This window comes from Castanea sativa, chromosome 3 (genome assembly GCF_040712315.1).
Source record: "Castanea sativa cultivar Marrone di Chiusa Pesio chromosome 3, ASM4071231v1".
NCBI classification, from domain to species: Eukaryota; Viridiplantae; Streptophyta; class Magnoliopsida; order Fagales; family Fagaceae; genus Castanea; species Castanea sativa.
In genome coordinates this window covers 9,651,054-9,670,017 of record NC_134015.1, presented here as the reverse complement: position 1 = coordinate 9,670,017, position 18,964 = coordinate 9,651,054, and the positions used below count along the sequence as shown (strand labels likewise).

General features: G+C 33.3%; 2 protein-coding genes across 5 annotated transcripts; both read right to left on the bottom strand.

The window, feature by feature from the left end:
- Positions 1 to 496: 496 nt before the first annotated feature.
- On the bottom strand, positions 497 to 7,686 carry LOC142627686 (chaperone protein dnaJ C76, chloroplastic). Of its 4 annotated transcripts, none has more exons than XM_075801552.1 (8): positions 7,310 to 7,686; positions 6,618 to 6,698; positions 5,720 to 5,757; positions 5,185 to 5,264; positions 4,521 to 4,601; positions 3,317 to 3,496; positions 2,480 to 2,588; positions 497 to 1,056 (listed from the first exon to the last, which is right to left on the bottom strand). In XM_075801552.1, the coding sequence occupies exons 1-8, from the start codon at positions 7,583 to 7,585 to the stop codon at positions 915 to 917; spliced, it is 987 nt and encodes a 328-aa protein (XP_075657667.1). In that variant the 5' UTR covers positions 7,586 to 7,686; the 3' UTR covers positions 497 to 914. The 4 variants fall into 4 exon arrangements, with proteins under 4 accessions (XP_075657667.1, XP_075657670.1, XP_075657666.1 ...); XM_075801551.1 differs by having other exon boundaries at positions 914 to 2,138; XM_075801555.1 differs by lacking the exon at positions 3,317 to 3,496 and having other exon boundaries at positions 7,310 to 7,680.
- Positions 7,687 to 9,904: 2,218 nt separating this feature from the next.
- On the bottom strand, positions 9,905 to 16,560 carry LOC142627683 (uncharacterized). Its single transcript, XM_075801549.1, has 4 exons — positions 13,741 to 16,560; positions 13,388 to 13,569; positions 10,873 to 11,519; positions 9,905 to 10,445 (listed from the first exon to the last, which is right to left on the bottom strand). The coding sequence occupies exon 1, from the start codon at positions 16,451 to 16,453 to the stop codon at positions 14,930 to 14,932; it is 1,524 nt and encodes a 507-aa protein (XP_075657664.1). The 5' UTR covers positions 16,454 to 16,560; the 3' UTR covers positions 9,905 to 10,445; positions 10,873 to 11,519; positions 13,388 to 13,569; positions 13,741 to 14,929.
- Between the last annotated feature and the right edge of the window lie 2,404 nt (positions 16,561 to 18,964).

Here is an 18,964-nt window from a genome sequence, read left to right as displayed (position 1 = left end):
TTATACTGTTTTTCACCTAACTCTTCATTGAGTAATGATGTATCAAATGTGGCTTGGGACAAATATTATCTTTAATTATTGGTTTGAGCAAATGTTGAACCACCACACGTGCAAACCCACACATGCAGACACAAGATCGTTTGGCGTGGTTTCAGTCACTCGGATACTAATCTACAAGAAGGTTTTACATCATGGCTTTAGGAGTCATATTACAGTTTCTAGGTTTGTTAGACTTTCATATGCTGTGAAAAGCATGAGATCCACATCTGTAGACTGAAAGTGTGGATTGTGGAGTACCATGTGATCTTGACCATCCGCTTTTATTCACTGAATGGCATGCCTTGGTGCTGAATGTGGTGGTGGAACCACAGGAACTTCATTCATAGAAACAAATTAGTGTTACCATTCCTGTAGCAGATGAGGAGCTGACCAACTTGAAGCTTGTAATTAAGGTAGGTTTAGCAAGGAAAGAACTATTTCATGGAGCATAAGAGCATAATCAATTGACATCACATCAATTTTTAGTACTTACTGAACTTCTTTTAGAAAAAATATGGTAGATTCTGTAACAATAACAAAAGTGAAATGTAAACTTCTAACTTCATACACATGCCATTGACATAAATCCAATCAACCCCCCCTCCCCCCTCCTCCCATGCCCAGGGGGCAGGGGATGAGGGAGTGGCAGGAAAAAAAGGATTTTACAATGTTTTTCAATGTAGATGCACTTTACAAGAAGGCACCCCCAAGCAGCTAGTCAGATCAATGATGAGTTAAATTGACATCACCAACATTCAGTATTCACATAGATGATTGGAGGCATCTATAAGCAGCATCAGCTTCCATTTTCTCCAGTAATCTGGGTGCGATTGGCAACGAGTTTGAAGCAGCATACAAACATCAGCATCCAAATGTTAAAACCAATCAACATGTTGGGTTGAAGTTTTGGGTTGCTTCTTCGGCTTTTGGTACCGATTGTTCTCAAACTTGGCTTTAACTATAAGAGAATAAAGCAATTCTGCCTCGGCTGATGAATTATAAGGCATGCTCAAGATACTAAGATATCAAATAAACCAGAAATAGAAATCATAGTTAGAAGCCATAAGATGTGTCCTGAAATTGTAAGATAGTATATGGGTCAGTGATATGTTAATGTGATCACATCAAGGTTATTCATGGCACAAACAAGTATATGTTTATCCTGGTCTTTTGGCTGTAATGGATATGGAGCATGACAATGCAGGTTATACACTAATCAAGTTCAATCAAGAACACATGCTAGCTCCATTTCTTTCACAAGTGTGGCTACAGTGTAATGATTTTATACAGTTCATTTGTCTCAATTTTTGCTCCTCCAACAATCAACAGTAATTTCCAGGAAGGTAAGAGATATGACTATCTACCTTTCTAGTAGCTCCTCTAAGATAATTTTCTGTGAAGGCACAAGAACTTCACTCATAGAAACAAATTAGTGTTACCCTTCCTGTAGCAGATAAGGAGCTGACCAACTAGAAGCTTGTACTTAAGGTAGGTTTAGCAAGGAAAGAACTATTTCATGGAGCATAAGAGGATAATCAATTGATATCACAGCAATTTTTTGTACTTAGTGAACTTCCTTTAGAAAAATATGGTAGACTTTGTAACAATAACAAAAATGAAATGTAAACTTCTAACTTCATACATATGCCATTGACATAAATCCAATCAAACTCCCCTCCCCCCTCCCCCTTCCTCCCATGCTTGGGGAACGGGGGGGTGGGGGAGTGGTGGGAGAAAAAAGATCTTACAATGTTTTTCAATGTAGATGCACTTTACAAGAAGGCACCCCTAAGCAGCGAGTCAAATCAATGATGAGTTAAATTGACATCACCAACATTCAGTATTCACATAGATGATTGGAGGCATCTATAAGCAGAATCAGCTTCCATTTTCTCCAGTAATCTGGGTGTGATTGGCCATGAATTTGAAGCAGCATACAAATATCAACATCCAAATGTTAAAACCAATCAATATGTTGGGTTGAAGTTTTGGGTTGCTTCTTCGGCTTTTGGTACCGATTGTTCTCAAACTTGGCTTTAACTAGAAGAGAATAAAGCAATTCTACCTCGGCTGATGAATTATAAGGCATGCTCAAGATACTAAGATATCAAATAAACCAGAAATAGAAATCATAGTTAGAAGCCATAAGAGATATCCCAAAATTGTAAGATAGTATATGTGTCAGTGATATGTGATCACATCAAGGTTATTCATGGCACAAACAAGTGTATGCTTGTCCTGGTCTTTTGGCTATAATAGATATCAAGCATGAGAATGCACTTTATACACTAATCAAGCTGAATCAAGAACATGTGCTAGCTCCATTTCTTTCACAAGTGTGGCTACAGTGAAATGATTATATACAGTTCATTTGTCTCAATTTTTGCACCTACAATAGTCAACAGTGATTTCCAGGAAGGTAAGAGATATAACTATCTACCTGTCTAGTAGTTCCTCTAGGATAATCCTCTGTGAAGGCGTAACGTAATGAATACAACTTCTTGGGCATTGACCTACTGCGAGCTGAACTTGGTAGTCTTCACCATGACCTAATCATATGCGCATATGTTTTAAAGCTGAAATTTAATTAATATCATTTGATCAAATTAATGTTAAAAGTAGTTATAATACTATTAGAACTACCAAATGAATAAAAACCAAACTGGCAACTTGTGCCTTTCTTCAAATTCTTCTATTTTCTTTTTCTAAAATATCCTTAACACCGTCTTGTAAAGCGGCTATATTATTAAAGCAAAAAATTTCTTGTCCTCTATGGATAACAGCAGGTGCAGTTCTGCCTGAGAAGGATGCAATAATGGGTGCAAAAAGAATGAGTATGCAAAACAAAATATATCGGAGTTTACATTTTACTCAATCATTTTTCTGTGAAATTCTTCAATAAGATGTCTAAGAAATGATTCTATATAATTTGCAAACACTAGGAAGTCATGTTGTTTGTACTATAGGATATTTTCAAATCAGTAGATTTTGATGGATTTTGAGAACCTTCAATCATTTTGGTAAACTCATGATAAATATCAAATATCTCAGAAAAATTTTAACAAAAAATATCCATGTGTAACATGAAAAGTCATCAAGAAAATTGACAAAGTCCCCCTATAGTAGGAATAGGAGATTCTCTGCATACATTAGAGTGAATGAGCTTGAATGGCACAGACACAAAAGACTCACTTTTGTTAAAAGGAAAAGCCTATTGTTTTCCAAGATAGGATGAGATAACAATCAAAGGATCAAAAAGAGACCTAATCTAACATACCCTTAGACACTAAAGTTTGGACCCAATATAGAGAAGCATGACCTAGCCGTGAATGCCACAACTCCAAAGAGGTGATATTGTGTGAGTGGACATAACAAAGACAACTACATGTGAAGATGTAAGAAGAAAAAGCCATCCAACTTAAAGTTTTGTCCCAATGGTGTATGCTATCTGAGGATTCTGTACAACACAACCAATAGAAGAAAATCTTATGTTAAGCCCTAGCTCACACAATTGACCAACATATAAGAAATTTAACAAAAATTTAGGCATAAGACAAACATTTGAAATAGATAATTGAGTAGTAGAAACGATGCCTATAATGGTCATAGTTGAGCCACTGGCAATGTGATTGATAGGAATATGAAAAGTATGGGTTTGTATAGTACAAGAGGTAGAATCAGGTGCGATATGATTGCAGCAAGCAAGGTAAAAATATCAAAATGAGTGTTTAACTAGTGCAACATAAATAATGGAAGAGGATGCACCCAGAGAATGGGACAAAACGTTATTGAAAAGAGTCTTTAGGTCAATTGCCGTTAGTGTAAACATGAGTTGCAAGACTTGCCAAAACTACTGCTGTTGGGTGATGGAGTTGGAGGATGCAATGTTATGCTGTTGATGTTGGCAATGGCAGCTGAGGATTGAGAGACACAAGCATGCTTTCTTCAGTATTCAATAAAATGTTCTCAAATCCTACGAAAGGTGCAGAAGTGAGAATGATCATATTTAGAGTTAGATCGCTAAGAGCCAAAGTGATCAAAGCACTCATTCTGACGAGTTGCAGATAAGTGATTAGATGCTGAAGGTGGATCAGGGGATGACATGGCCAAGATCGGGTTACAAGGCCAAGATTAGAAGACTTGTAAATGTTACCTCTTGTACAAGCTCCTTGAAAACTTTTTCAATTGAAGGCAAAACAGAAATCTTATTCGATTGTTCCTGATATTCACGAAATTTTGGGCATTGCATGCATAATCCATGTTGGTTCATATAGTGAAATTTGATCCCACAGATATTGCATGTGTGGAAAAAAAAAATCATCAATATTTCCCTGGCTCTTGTTTGAGACGATATAGCTCAACCATTAGCTGCCTTGGCACTATTCACAAGAGCAACCTTTATATAAGCTCTCATTTTAGCACCTAATACTCTAACAACATACAAGCTCACAAGGAATGGAAAAATAAGAGAATTAACCAACCTTGTGAAGACACCCTAGCACTTCCAGTAGACGCATATGAGAAGGCATGAGGTGCCCTTTTTACACATGAATATGGACACCCTGCAAATGATTCAAAAATTGCATGGATGAGTGGGAGAGGAAGAACAAAAAAATCACATTTTGATTGGAAAAATAAGTTAAATGATAAACATCAAATGGATTTTTTTTATATAAATAAAGTGATTTTCACAAATATGGCAGTACACTCATCCCAAAAGGTTGATAATCGTTTGATGTAGTAATTTTTTAATTATAAAAAATTTTAGAATATGGTCATATGATTGAACAAGCATTTCTTAGTTTACCAAATTTGCATAATAGCACAAAATTAAGAGACATGAAAAGAGGTTATATTTCTAAAATTTCATTGGATATTTTCAGTAAGCAGTGTATGTGTTTCAGATTGTACAGATGTTAGCATTGAGTATTTAAAAATTAAATATAAAAAAAAAAATCCGCAGCCTGAACTGGCCTCAACAGATGGAGTAGCTTATGATCTTCAAAAATAGGTAGAATAGCAAAAGAGTACTTTGTGCACGTGGTAATGACCAGGGGTGTCTCTTTTTGTGGTAGGTATGTGCAAGCAATATGGTAACAATAGATCCATCAAGTGTATTCTGGAATAAAATGAATGCAGCAGTACCTTTGCCAACACAGAGAACCTCATTAACAAAGACATCAAAGGCTTCACATTCTGGTTTTTCGAATGGATCTATACATTCCCTTCAAAATGGAACCTCAATGGTAAGAACAAAAGATAAATTGTACAATGAAAGAAACAACAGGTAAATAATGAAGTACATATAGATTATATCATTAAGTTCCCAAATGAAATGATTATTATTTATAGAAAGTCATTTTACTCAATTATTATGAAATATGTATTTGCGTGTGAGCTGGGCTAGTAAAATACCACGCATCAGTTAATACTCTACACAGTATACCCAGATACATTATCAAAAGTAAAGAACAATATATTATTAATAACTGTTCAGAAAGTTGGCAGTTTCTTTACATTGCTTGAGTACTTGTAGCAAACAACAATTAATCATTCCTAATCAACAACTGAATGGATATAGCTTGGGCAAACGAAAAAGGAAGAATAAATTAAAATGAAAAAAATAAGCACATCTTAGCACATCACTGCTAAAATTCAAGAAACATAGTAACGGGTTTACCTCTCAATAATCTCTGATCGGCTGTAGTTTGATAATATCTGCACATATTTTCAAGCCCAGAACAATCACTAGGTACAATCAGTAGTGACAAGTATTGTAGAAGTAAAAATTAAAAATTAAAAATTAAAAATAAAAGGATGCTGCAACTAACATATGGTAAAACTTAGGTCAAGTGCCTTAGTAGTAAAGCATCTAGTTGCATTGAAAATTTGAGAGCCTAATGTAATGCACTTAAGGTAATGCACTTAAGGTATTGTACCTATGTTTTATTCATAGAATATAGCAATTGCTAATGCAAAATTACTTAAAACAAGATGACAACCATACCTCTCACATGTTTCTCACATAGTCACACTAAACACAAAACAAATCTTTGATGTCTAACTCCTACACGCACAAAACAAAAACTACACCACCACTCAATGTATAGGGACTATGTCATCTCTCTGTTTCTTTTCGTACCAATGTGGGACTAACATTCTTGATAAGAATTAATGCATCTCCTTGTTATTTATCTAAACTATGTGGGATTCCAAAACCAATAACGAAATCTATAAACTTATCCGTATTGACTGGATTTTACAAGATTAAAAAAAAAATTCAAAACATTATTACAACAACATGAGATTGGTGAAACGACCTTTTTGTGTTGGAACCCCATTCCCTCTTCCTTGTGTGTGTGCTTGTTTCTTTTTTTAAAAAAAAATCTGGACTAATTATAACCAATGAAAATGAGTGTTTCCTCACTCTATCTTAATTCAACATTTCACATCAAACCCCTCATTTACTTTTCTCTTTCCACCACTCATAAAATGTACTAATGTTTGGAAGGAAAAAAGAAAAAGAAAAACATAATGGGAAAGAAACTAATTTGGTAGGTTTTTGTAAATATTAGTACCTCATATGCCTCAATTACACGGCGAATCATTGAATCAGAATCTGCCAAATCTCTATTCACATCAGGATGGAATTGCTTCACCTTTGTAACAAAATTGAAATTACAGAAAAGAAAAAATTAGGCATACAAATATAAACACAAATTCTCTAATACACACACACACATATATGTAAACACAAATAATTATAGCTATTTATTTTGGTAAACACATTAATAATGATTTGTCTATCATCAAAATTGTATCTTCCGATTACCCCAATAAACATCAATCTTTTTCTTTTTTTTTCTTTTTTTTTGCTATGGAAATTTATAAAATATTCCAAATTATAAATTTCAATCACAAAGTTGGCATTTTTTGGGACCCAATAAAAAAAAAAAGACCCTATTGGCTTACCTGAGTTCTTCATTTCTCCAAACTCCAAAACAACAAAAACCCATAACTCAAAAATCCATTTTCATTTTTATTTTCCTTAATTTTCTGGCAACCAAACTAAAAACAGCAAAAACCCATAACCCAAAATTCCTTTTTTTCTTTCCCCAATTTTCTTGGCAACCAAATCCCAAAACAACAAAACCCAGAACTCAAAAATCCTTTTTTTTCTTTTCTTTTCTTTTCCTCAAATTTTCTTGGCAATCAAACACATAAAAAAGGAAAGCAAAAACTTATTCAAATAAGATATAAATCATTGTACTTTGGCTCGGAAAGCGGCTTTGAGCTCGGCGGCAGAGCAGTCAGGCTCGACGCCGAGCATGGCGTAAGCTGAAGTACTGGACAGAGGAGCCTCCCCTTTGGTTCTCTCTCTGCAATTGCAATTCACTGTGTATTTAGGAGTTGAAAGAGAAGGACAAAATAATTTTGGGTTTTTTAAATTAGAGGGAAAGTTGTGACCGTTAATATTGATAACGGTTTTATGAAATGGGAGAGTTGGAGGTGTTGAAGTTGAACTGCATAGACGAAAACATTCCATCTTTCTCTCGCTGTGGCAGTGGCATTACAGTGCCACATGTTTCAGACCATATGTGGATAATTTGATGCTTTATTTATTTCTTTTCAATAATACTCTTTTTTTTTTTTCCCCCCCATTTTGGTCTTTGTCTTTGTTTTCCTTCTCTATTTTTTTGATAAATAAAGTACATTTTGATCCTTTAATGTTTGGCTTTTTTGGAGATTCAAAATTTTTATTTTTAACTTTTAAGTTGGACTCCGTCTTTAGATTTGTCTTGCAGTCGATTTTTGTTAATAATCTAATTGTTTTTTAAAAGAAGTTTCAACCTATGAAGTATTCTCTTGATAATAACTTTTTATCATCTAATTAAGACACCAATTGGTTTGTGATGTAGGTTAGGATTGAACCCTAAATCTTTTATTCAACTATTGAAAAATTTATCATTTGAGCTAACTAAAATCCATAATAATCTAATTATTAAATAGCCTTCAAATTTTTATGTTTAAGTATTTCATTAAATGATAGTTTTAAAAATGATATGGAATTTGGTCTCAAAAAAGATGACGTAAAATGTAAGAAATTCATTCTCAAAGCAAAAACAAATATGGACAGTTAGATTACTAATGAAAATAGACGGCATAGCCAATATAAAATCTTAATCAAACATATGGGAACAAAAGAAAAAAAATATATATATATATATCAAATTTTAAGAGTTAAAGGTATACTCTATTCTTTTTCTTTTTCAAACTAAAATTTTGGTCTACATAAATTTATTTCAGTTTCATTTTCTTCCTTATATATTAATTTGCATAAGTTTTAAATTTTAATTTTCGCAATAAATCCTTCAACTATTAATTATATTATTTTCATCCCTTAACTTTAAAATTTAATTAAATCTATATCTAAACATGAGGGAAAGTCACTTGAGATGGTTTTGTCATATTTATTATAAAAAAAAAAAGCTAGTAACAAACCAGTAAGAAAGAGATTGAATCAATCTAAGTTGAGGAAATGCAATAAAGGTAGAGAAATGTCAAAAAATAACATTAATAGAAGTAAATAAACAAAAAAGATATCAATTAAGGGAGTAACAAAGAGCAAGATTTTAGATAGAATATAATGGAAAGAAAGAATTCATGTGGTCAACCCAATCTAATTTGCCGAGGATCCATAGCTGACCCTAAGTTTTGGAACTAAAATTTTGTTGTTGTTGTATATCTAAACACGTACATAATGTCACACTATGTAAAATCTCATTCCATCTAATAGCATCTAATGAGAAATCTTGTCTCCTGGCCATGACTGATCATCAATCCTAGTGACTAAATTAAGTTCCCAAGCCTAAGTTGTCTCCGTTGACATTGATTTGAAGTAAATTAAACTGATTCAAAGTGATTGATCCTAAACAAACTAGTCAAAGAGCTTTGATTTGAAGTGATTTGAAGTAGACCTACTCGTGCTAAATTAAATTTGATGTGCATCATCTCAAAGTAGACTCAATTGCAATGATCACAATAGATTAAAGCCTAAGTCATCAATCTAACATAAAACTTATTCGAACAAGCAATAATTCATATAAAATATAAACAAACACCTAAATATTGCATCGAACTTGACAAATACTTAATTAAATAAGATCACAATTACAAGGGAAGCAACTTACAAGTACAAGTCCTAAGAACTACTTGGTCTCCTAAGAATCTAAGTACAAATGATATCAGAAGTGTTATAACGTGTTCTCAGTTGTACATGGTAAACCTTTCATATAAAATGAGTTTCTATTTATACCTGCAGCTTTAGCGGTTATGCTTGGTTTCTCTTCTCACATGCTACTCCCTCGTTGATTTCTTTTGCAAAGTGTTTTCTTACATGCAAGGCTTGGTAATCTCTTTTAAGTACTTCAAGGCAACTGTTTCTTTGCTGCTTTTGGCTTCTTGGCACGTGTTCCTGCGTTTATTTTTATTTATTTTTTTGTAACTTTCTCGAGGTTACTACCAACTTGCTTGCTAACTGTTAGGAACTTATTGGATCAATGTCACTTGTCATTCCATTGAGCTTTAATCCTTAAATTAATAAAATCTAGCTAGGCAGTCACATCACTACCACTTTTTCAGATGGCTTTACCCCAATTTGCCACGGTGTCTTGCTAATAAATTAATTGCTTGGCCTACCAGAATTTTCATTCACAGCCCCTTTGGAACTTGATAGCTAGTGCATTCTTACTTTTCATGCCTCATATTATTTTCTTTTATTCTTTGGATTCAGGTAACTAACCTATAGTCCAGGCCACATTCTGTTTGTTTTGAATTATGCATATTACTGCTGACAACAAAATCACATACTGAATACTTTCCAATTTTCTGGAAGTTCTCTTACTTGACCCTGTTTTACAAAATGATTTACAGAAGCTCATCTCTGTACATGTGATTGCAAGAGCAAATTGGAAGCTCAGTTATTCCAAAAATACCAAATCAGCCAATATCCTTGTTATTTAATCACCAACATTACGACCCATATATCTTCTTTACCATGCTTGGTCTTTAATATCCTTGTTCCTTGAAAGCATTCTTCACAGCCTTACCAAAGACAGATTGTTGTTTTTTGTGGATTCTCATTGTGCACTTCAACACTGCCTCAAATATTTCAATGCAGCATTGGCCAAGCCTTTGTAAAGCACAACTTGAGCCCCATGAATCTTTCCTCTTGCTTTAATGAGGCATCTATAACATCCAGAATATGTTTTGAAAATGCAGACGCCACCCATTTTCTTAGATCAAGTCCATCAGGAAACGATTCTCTTGTTGGCTGCTTGTCTCGTCATTTCTAGCATCATGATGCCAAAATCACATGCATCTCCTCTAGTGGAAGCTTCAATCCCCTGCCCATATTTTTTTTGATTGGATTGTTAGAAAAAAGCGTTTCACAATTTGGTTTGACGTAAATGCTTAACAAATGAGGAAAGGATAATAAAAGGAAAGTAATTCAACCATCATAGAGATGCAGGTTGAGAAATTGACAAGGGATAAAGTTGAAAATATAGACAATCATTGATATTGATGTACTACTCTAGAAGTTAAGCGGTGAGAAGAAGCATATAATTGCAAAGGGAATACTATCATGTCGTTAAAGTCAGAAAATTCAAGAGCACTCAACCAAATATAGCTTAGATAAACTTTTATATCAATTAAAATGAAGTCAGCTCTAAAGATCCACATCAACTAACCAGGGTTATACAACCAAATTTATTTATTTTCGATGAGGTAAGTCAAGAAACAAGAATCATCAGAAGCTAATCAAATGCACACCTGCGGGTATATAACCAACTGATCCTCATAGAAAACTTGTCATGCCGACATATCCTTTTAGTTTGTTGTGATGACATAGACAACTGGTACAAAAAGAGAAATATTTTGTTAATAGACTCTGGGCCTTCAAAGATAATGCTTTATGTGTCCCTCCCTATCTTGCCCTCCCTATCTTGCCCCTTATCTACCAAGTATGCTAAGTGGGCAAAACCACTTAGAAGCTCAACCAACTTTTGAATCACAAACCAGCTAACACAGAATATTAGAATTTTTTTTTGATAGGTAACACAGAATATTAGAATTATTTGAGTGGTATTAAACCAATGGCTCTCCCTTCCCATGTTGATCCAAGTAATAGAGATTGAACCTCTTCTCTGGAGCATATCCTTCAGCTGTCATGTGTCTAAACAACTTAGCCAAAACCCCATATATGTTTCCAGATTGTGCATGCTTTTCGTCACTAACTACAAAGCTTTGGGCTTTCTCTTCAATCTCAATCCAACTCATACCTGTTTCCTTTGACACCCCCATCTCCCTCATTCTCTTAATAGTCCTTGCTTTCTCTTTCCATCTCCCTTCTGAAGAATAAATATTGGACAATAAAACATATGGTGCTAGGCTTTCAGGTGCTGCCGAAAACAACTGATCTGCAGAATGTTTTCTCAATCAGTTTTATTTTCTTAAAAATGTTAGTGGGGTAAGTAATATCAAGAACAAAATGCAAAGATGACTTGCTTTAATGAAAACATAAATACTCAGTAAGAGTCTCAACTTAATTTTATAAAAGGTGGGCAAGACCAATTTTTTACAGCTACAACAACACATTAAATTCAACGATTAAAAAAAAAAAAAAAAAAGAGGTTTAACCCAAAGGAAAAATATAAATACAAAAATCAAAATCACCTTTCCATTATAACTTCACATTTATTGTAGATGTAGAAATTACACTGGACACATTGTAAGATAAACTTATGCTTCAAATAAAGTTCATTGAAACAATAGAATCAAATTTTAGTTTAAGACTTTAAGTCTATCCTTGCACCAGCCAGTAAGAAGGGGAAATGGATTCATTATAAAACTGAAGCCTTTATAACACCAATCGAACCTTTCAATCCCTATTTATTCTTCTTTAATCCTCATATATTTCTTTCTTAGCCATAGAGATGCATGTTAAATTGACAAAAGAAGAATTCACATTCTAAGATCAATAGCGAATATGTTTATGTGCAGTAGAACTTACCAAAAACCCATTCTTACTATACAAAAAATTAAATAAAATTCAATCAAGCAACTGGAAGCTAGGAAATATCCTTCATTAGCAATTTTTAAAAATGGTTATCTTGATTCATTAGAAATTGGATAGGTAAAGAAATTTCCCATTGAGTTTCATGCTTATTTAAAATAAAAAAAAAATGCAGTCAGCAGTACCAAGAAAATAAAGCCCAAGAATTGGCATTTCATTATTGTCATTTTATATGTATACGGTTACAATTATTTACATTCCCAATGTGCCTATGATGTAGCATCGGGTGGACTAAGTTTATGGTCATGTTATGCAAAGAAAAATATGATGTCAAACAACCTTAAATGTTACTCTGAAAATTTTTCCTTAAAAAAATAACAATTAAGTAAACGGTCAAGATAAGTAAAGATATCCAACAAAACCAATCCATTTCCCATATTACAAACATGATTATACCATAAAACCATGTCCAAGAAAACTTATATGGAAGCTCACATCTCTAGATACTTAAACTAGAAACAATCAAGAATATGTGAACTCAGAGAAGTATCGGAAATAACTTATATGACACCTTATATCTTAACCACTGAACAGCCTACCAACTATGCTTGGATTTTTGGAATTAATTTTCCTTATCCTCAGTAAAAAAAATAGAAATTAAAGACTATGATCTGGGGAGCATGCCCCCAAAAAAGTAGCATTAACAAAAGGAGAGATCTCACAGTATTTCCAATTTTCCAACTCTAAAGGCAAGAAATATTAGTAAAATTGAATAAATGACTTTAGTCTCAGATTTCCATTCACTCTTATAAGTTACTATAATTCAGACACAAGAAAAGATAGACAATGCCTAGTTTTTTTTTTTAGATGTGTATACAATGCCTAGTTCTAAAGTTAAGATATCTACACAAGCATGACTGAATAACTGACGCAGTTTGGAAAAATACTAAGGCTAAAGAAAGGCCCAAAGCATAATCTTAGGGTGTCACGTCAAGAAAAACTCAAATATAATTGCTTTCAACATAATTTGACAATCATCAGAACTTTCAATTGCAGTGTTAGGATACACACCTTAACACCACGATTACATAGTATACACACCTTAGCACCATTCAACTAAATTCACAACCATAAATTTTTCTACCACAAAGATACAAATTAGGGGAAAGCCTCACAAATAAAAGATACCTTTTATAGGGTTAGCTAAACTAGAAGAAAACCAAAAAAATATGCAAAAAAAAAGAAAAAAAAGACGCAGATATAAAACCATACCTTCCATGCAAGAGCAATCTCCCTAAACAGAGTGAATGTCTTTCTTTGTAAAAAGATATCCAACGCTGTTATAAACCCATGGAGGTTTTGTGTCTATCAATAAAACTACTGTTTCCAGCAAAAGGGTCATTGAAATGCTAGATTCCTCAGGTTTCATTAATACTTGCTCCTTCAATTGATTCCTGTCCAACAAAATAAATATGCAACACGTGCATTAAACAGAAACACAAACAAAAGACCAAAAAAAAATAAAAAAATAAAAAATAAGTTCTCAAGAATATCCCCAAAGGTTTTGTATTAAGTGCAATTAAATACAATGTAATATGAAAATTTCATGCTGTATCTGAAATTACCCAATTCCTTTGATCAAGTCCATTTGGAAACAGTTCTCTTGAGGGCTTCTTTGGTGTCATCATCTCTAGCAGCATGATACCAAAACCATATGCATCTCCTCTAGTGGAAACTCGTTAGAGGAAATTTTTTGGACCACAAACCAGAAAAACCAAAGAAAATGCTTCATAGCTTGAATTAGATAAACATGAGAAAACTATTGCCCTCATTAATTCATTATTTTGAGCACTCATTATATTATCTTTTGCCTAGGAGAAAACACAACGGTAGCAGCCAAAGGACAAACCATTGGCATGAGTACCAGACTTGACTACTCCAAAACTTATCAAAACACAACACATGGGCAAAAGCCTCTTAAACATCTTTATCAACTAAATGGGGTTATACAACCAAATTCACTTATTTTAGAAGAGGTAAGTCAAGAAACAAGAATCATCATTAGCTTATCAAATGCACACCTGCGGGTATATAACAAATTGATCCTCATAAAAAACTTGCATGACTACATATCCTTTTAGTTTGTTGAGCTGACAGAAAATTTGTAGAAAAGTGGAGAATATAGGGTCTTAAAAGATAATACTCTATGAACCATCTACTAACTTCTTTCCCTCCCTATTTTGTTATTAACGACCAAGTATACTAAGTGGGCCAAGTATACTATTTTGTTATTAAATGGGCCAAGTATACTGTTGAATTTATGCATTCATGTTTTGCTTATAAATGCACCATTTTCCTCTCCAAAATAATGGGCACCCACCTAATATATAAAAAGAGGGCTAAGGGCATGGACTTAAGAAAAATGAATGCAATCTAAATTGCATAGAAACAAAGATAAGAAAAAGTAGTCATACAAAACTTATAAGAACTACTTGCAATTTTCCTTTTAGTTCTAGTATTGGATCATCATGTTCCACACTAAGCTCCAACTTCCCTTGCTAAACAATGTGCCAAAAGATATCAAAAATTTTAAAATCCTATTATCTACAGGTTTCTTGTTTCTAAGAGATGAGAACAAGATAAGCTTCAACTAGATACAGACAAGCATAAGTCAATGCAATGCATTTATGTCCTATATGAACCATATTTAGAAGAAAGAGAGTTGAAAAGAATTACTGCAACGTCATTTGATGAATTTCAAACATCAGAAATTCTGTGGACTAGTCTTGAATTAAATAAAATTCAAAACTACATTTACCCTTCCAATGCACAAGATTCGTGCATGTTAAAATTACATTGGACACATTGATAGATAAAAATTTTGCAAGGCTTATTACATATGTGACATGGCGGGTGGTCTTTAGTTTTCTCCACGAGAGTAACGGGGTGTGGGTGGCAGTCAAATGTGTAAACACCTCCAAACTTGTAATTTGGGCATTCTCCAAGAATACATTCTATATGAGCAGGACAACTACAATCTTCACAATAGTAGAACCAATGTTTTGAGTCTCGTTCTTCTTCACAAATATCACAATAATATTCACCAGAGTCATCTTCGAGTCTATAACATAGAGTGAAGGGATGCTCATGTTGGTTGTACCTTATTGTATGTGGTAGTGTAGCGCATTTATAGTCTAGTGCAAATTCACAACTGGTACAACGGAATACTTGGTCGCTTTCCTTACTACAGCAACTGCATTTCTGTTTGTGTGTGATGTAGGAGAGGATAAGTGGATGCTCATGACATTCGTGGGTAAGGATGTCTGAGATCAAACTACATTGAACATCTAGACGAAACCAGCATGTCTCACACTTATAGCTGAAGCCATTGCATTTCTGAGAACAAGCATCACACCAAAAATACTTACTTGGTTTCATTGGGAGGAGGATGAGTGGGGGTTGATGAAGTGGATGTCGTTTTTTTGGGGGTAATTTAACACAAGATTCATGAAGAAAGAATTGACACTTTACACAACTATAATACGGAGGGAGAATGGCTCTTACGCACCCATCACATATTTGGTTATTTAGAACCTCATTCGTGAGCTTTAAGTCATGCTCGTGACTGATGTGTTTAATTTCTTCGCCTATTTGAGTTCCGTCCTCCTTCATATTGGATTTTTTGACTTCGTAAGTTGCTGAGTCAGCCAATTCATCCAGCTCTGGAACTTCATCCAAATATTTAAATTCATGCAAATTTATGTTCACCTTGTTTCTGCGGTCAATAGCACAATTGAGGTGGGCAACGAAATCGCATCTAGAGCAATAGTAAAGCCCATAGCGTGTATCCACTTTTTGAACACAGATTTGACAAAATCGGGAGTCGGATTGATGAAATTCAGGAGAGGAATGGGTGTGAAATTTAGGAGAGGAATGGGTGAGGTGGAGGAGGTGCTTGTGACGCACAACTTTAATTATGCGTGGGAAAGTAGCACATCTTCCATGAACCCAGAAACTGCATAGATGACACAGGTAGGGCGTACCTTTGCCTTCTTTGCCGCAAAGGTCGCAAGTGAATGTGCAAGACTTCAAAAAGGGGGTCAAAGGGTGGTCGTGGAATTCAGCTTCCTCCATGGCGGTGGGGCTTAAAGAAGCGCATGCGGAGTGAAGGTTGAAGTCGCAGCGGAAACACCGATAAGTGTATTGGTTGCGAGATTCATTGCAGAGTACGCAATTGCTAAATTGAATGTCTTTGCCATAATCTATCTGATAGGGAGAGAGAATAAGAGGATGGATGGGTGCAATGGATGGTGCAACCCAAGGGGTAGTTCCGCACATGCTTTATGATGATACCGCCAGCATTGACGACAACAGTAGCCAGGACCATAAATTGATTCTTGGCACCCACAACAAGTGTATCCACCCCTGAAGTATATATTACGAGAAAAAATAGCTCGATAAGAATTAGAAATAGAAATAGAATGTAAAAAGTAAAAAAATAAATATATAAAAGAGGGATTTGGGCGTGACTCAGCACAGCAGGTTCGTTAGAGTTTGATCGTGAATGTTCTTTAAATTAAAGGCCTTGGGTTTGGATCTGAATGTTTAAAGGTCTTGGGTGTGACCCGTGGGCCTTTTGATCGGGTGGGTATTTTCAATTTTTTAATTTGAACACTGAAAGGCATAAAAACTATTATATATATTGGAATTCTTTTTAATTAATTTTCATTAAAATTAAAGTGATTTATTTTTAGGGAAAGAATAAAAGTATTGTATAGATTGAAATTATTTTACTTGATTTCATTAAAAAATAAACGTGATTATTTAAAAATAAATAAATGGAATGCATTTAAAAAGTTAGGAATAAATAGTAAGAATGCTTGCACAACAAAATTCAAACTATGTTTTCTAATTGATCTTCCATTCTTGATAATAGAAAATTATAATTTGCTTTTTAATTTTTTTTCTTTTGTTAATGTTTGAGAATGAATGTAAATTATCTTACTATTAATATGAGATAAAATGAACATTTGATTGGGATATGTTCAAATTTGACTTTTGGATAACTTTTACCTATGTTTTATTCTTTTTTCTTTTTTTGAATAATTAACTTCTACAGAAGTTATATTCCTCAATTCCATTCTTCCATAAAAATAGTTTGTAATCTCATTATTGGACTAAATTTTTTTTCCTCCAACTATCATGCTAATTATATATTAAGGTGATTTATTATACTTTCCGAAAATTAAGGTGATTAGACATTAAAAACTCACTAATTTATGAGGAGTGATTATATGTATTTTTTGTATACTTAAATACAACAAATGAAAAACTTTATAAATTTAACAATAAATGGCAACTAATTATTTTGAAATTTTGTATGCGATTAACCTATAATAGATATTAAATAAAAATGTGATTCAAGAAAATGTTGATCTATGAAAAATAATTGAGTGATATACCATTTATCCAAAGTGCATATAATGTAACATAAACCAAACCATCTAGCAGTAATATATCTCACAAAAATATAGTGTCAAGTACAATAAAATCTTATTACACTAAACATCTACATGAAAAATTTTAAGCAAAGTAACATATTGTTTATAAATACTAATAGAAAACACACATATATGTGAACAAATTTACTAAGGCAATTATCAATACTTACATCAAGAAGAATCCAATTTTGGCTTCAAAACACACTTACATAAGCTTCCAAATTATCCTAAGTTTCAATTTTTTTTAAGTCTAACTTCATATGAAATCCCTATATAACATCTACTATATATAGAATTATCATGTCATTGTGCCAAAGAAGATACACCTTGTCCAACTCAAAAGATTTTCTTGTCATTGTGTCAAAGAATAAATACTTGCTCCAAAACAAAGAAAACAAAAGAAAGAAAGAAAGAAAGAAGAAAGTAGGCAAGAAGACAAGGCATATGCTTGCTTGCTAACTTAGACTTAAATACTTCATAGTGACATTTCCTTTTTTCTTTTTTTCTTTTTCTGTTTTTCTTTTCCTTTTATGTTTCCAAACATACCCATACTAACATTTAATTTTCTCATTCATTTATAATATTTATTTATGCATCTCTTTCTAGGTTATACATAAATGAAATTTTAGCTCTTGTGTTACATTTAAATAATGAATTTTGAGCTGGAATTTACTCAAAATTTAACTTTAGAAATTACTAATACTTATTTCTATTGTTTATGTTAACAAGAAAGGACAATTCAAATATTCTATAGAATTTTATACTTTTTTTATGGGAAGAATTTTATACTTTTGATTTCTAAGCTTTCAAATTCAAACTCCAATAATTCTCCGGCTTGCTGAACAAGCTAAATTCATATGCATGTCTTTCACTCATCCCATTACCTTTTCTTTTTCTTTATTCTTATTACCTTATTGTTTACATTTTGAAAATATTTCTTTGCATCTTTTGTAATTCTTTGAACAAGTACACTTCTTTGTTTTTGCGTAGAATCTACTCAATCATTTTACTAATAGAACGAGAAACTGAGATTCCTATTGAAGTTCAAGTTTCACTTTACACATAAAAAAACACAAGGTGATATCAAGTAAAGAGTGTAGCTAAGCTTGCTTTAGTGTTTGATGGTTTTAATTCTTAATGCACATTTTAAATTAACCTAGGTAAGCCAATGCAACTCAAAACAACAAATTCAATCCAACAAAACCTCTAGCTGAAAGCGAATCCAGGCAAGCAAGCTTAGTTCAAAGCCGATCCAATTTAATCAGCAAAATGCAACAAGGCAGCTTCTTATTTGTATAGTTTTAACTTTTAATTGAATAAACACCCTTCCTCTCTGTATCTTTCTTTC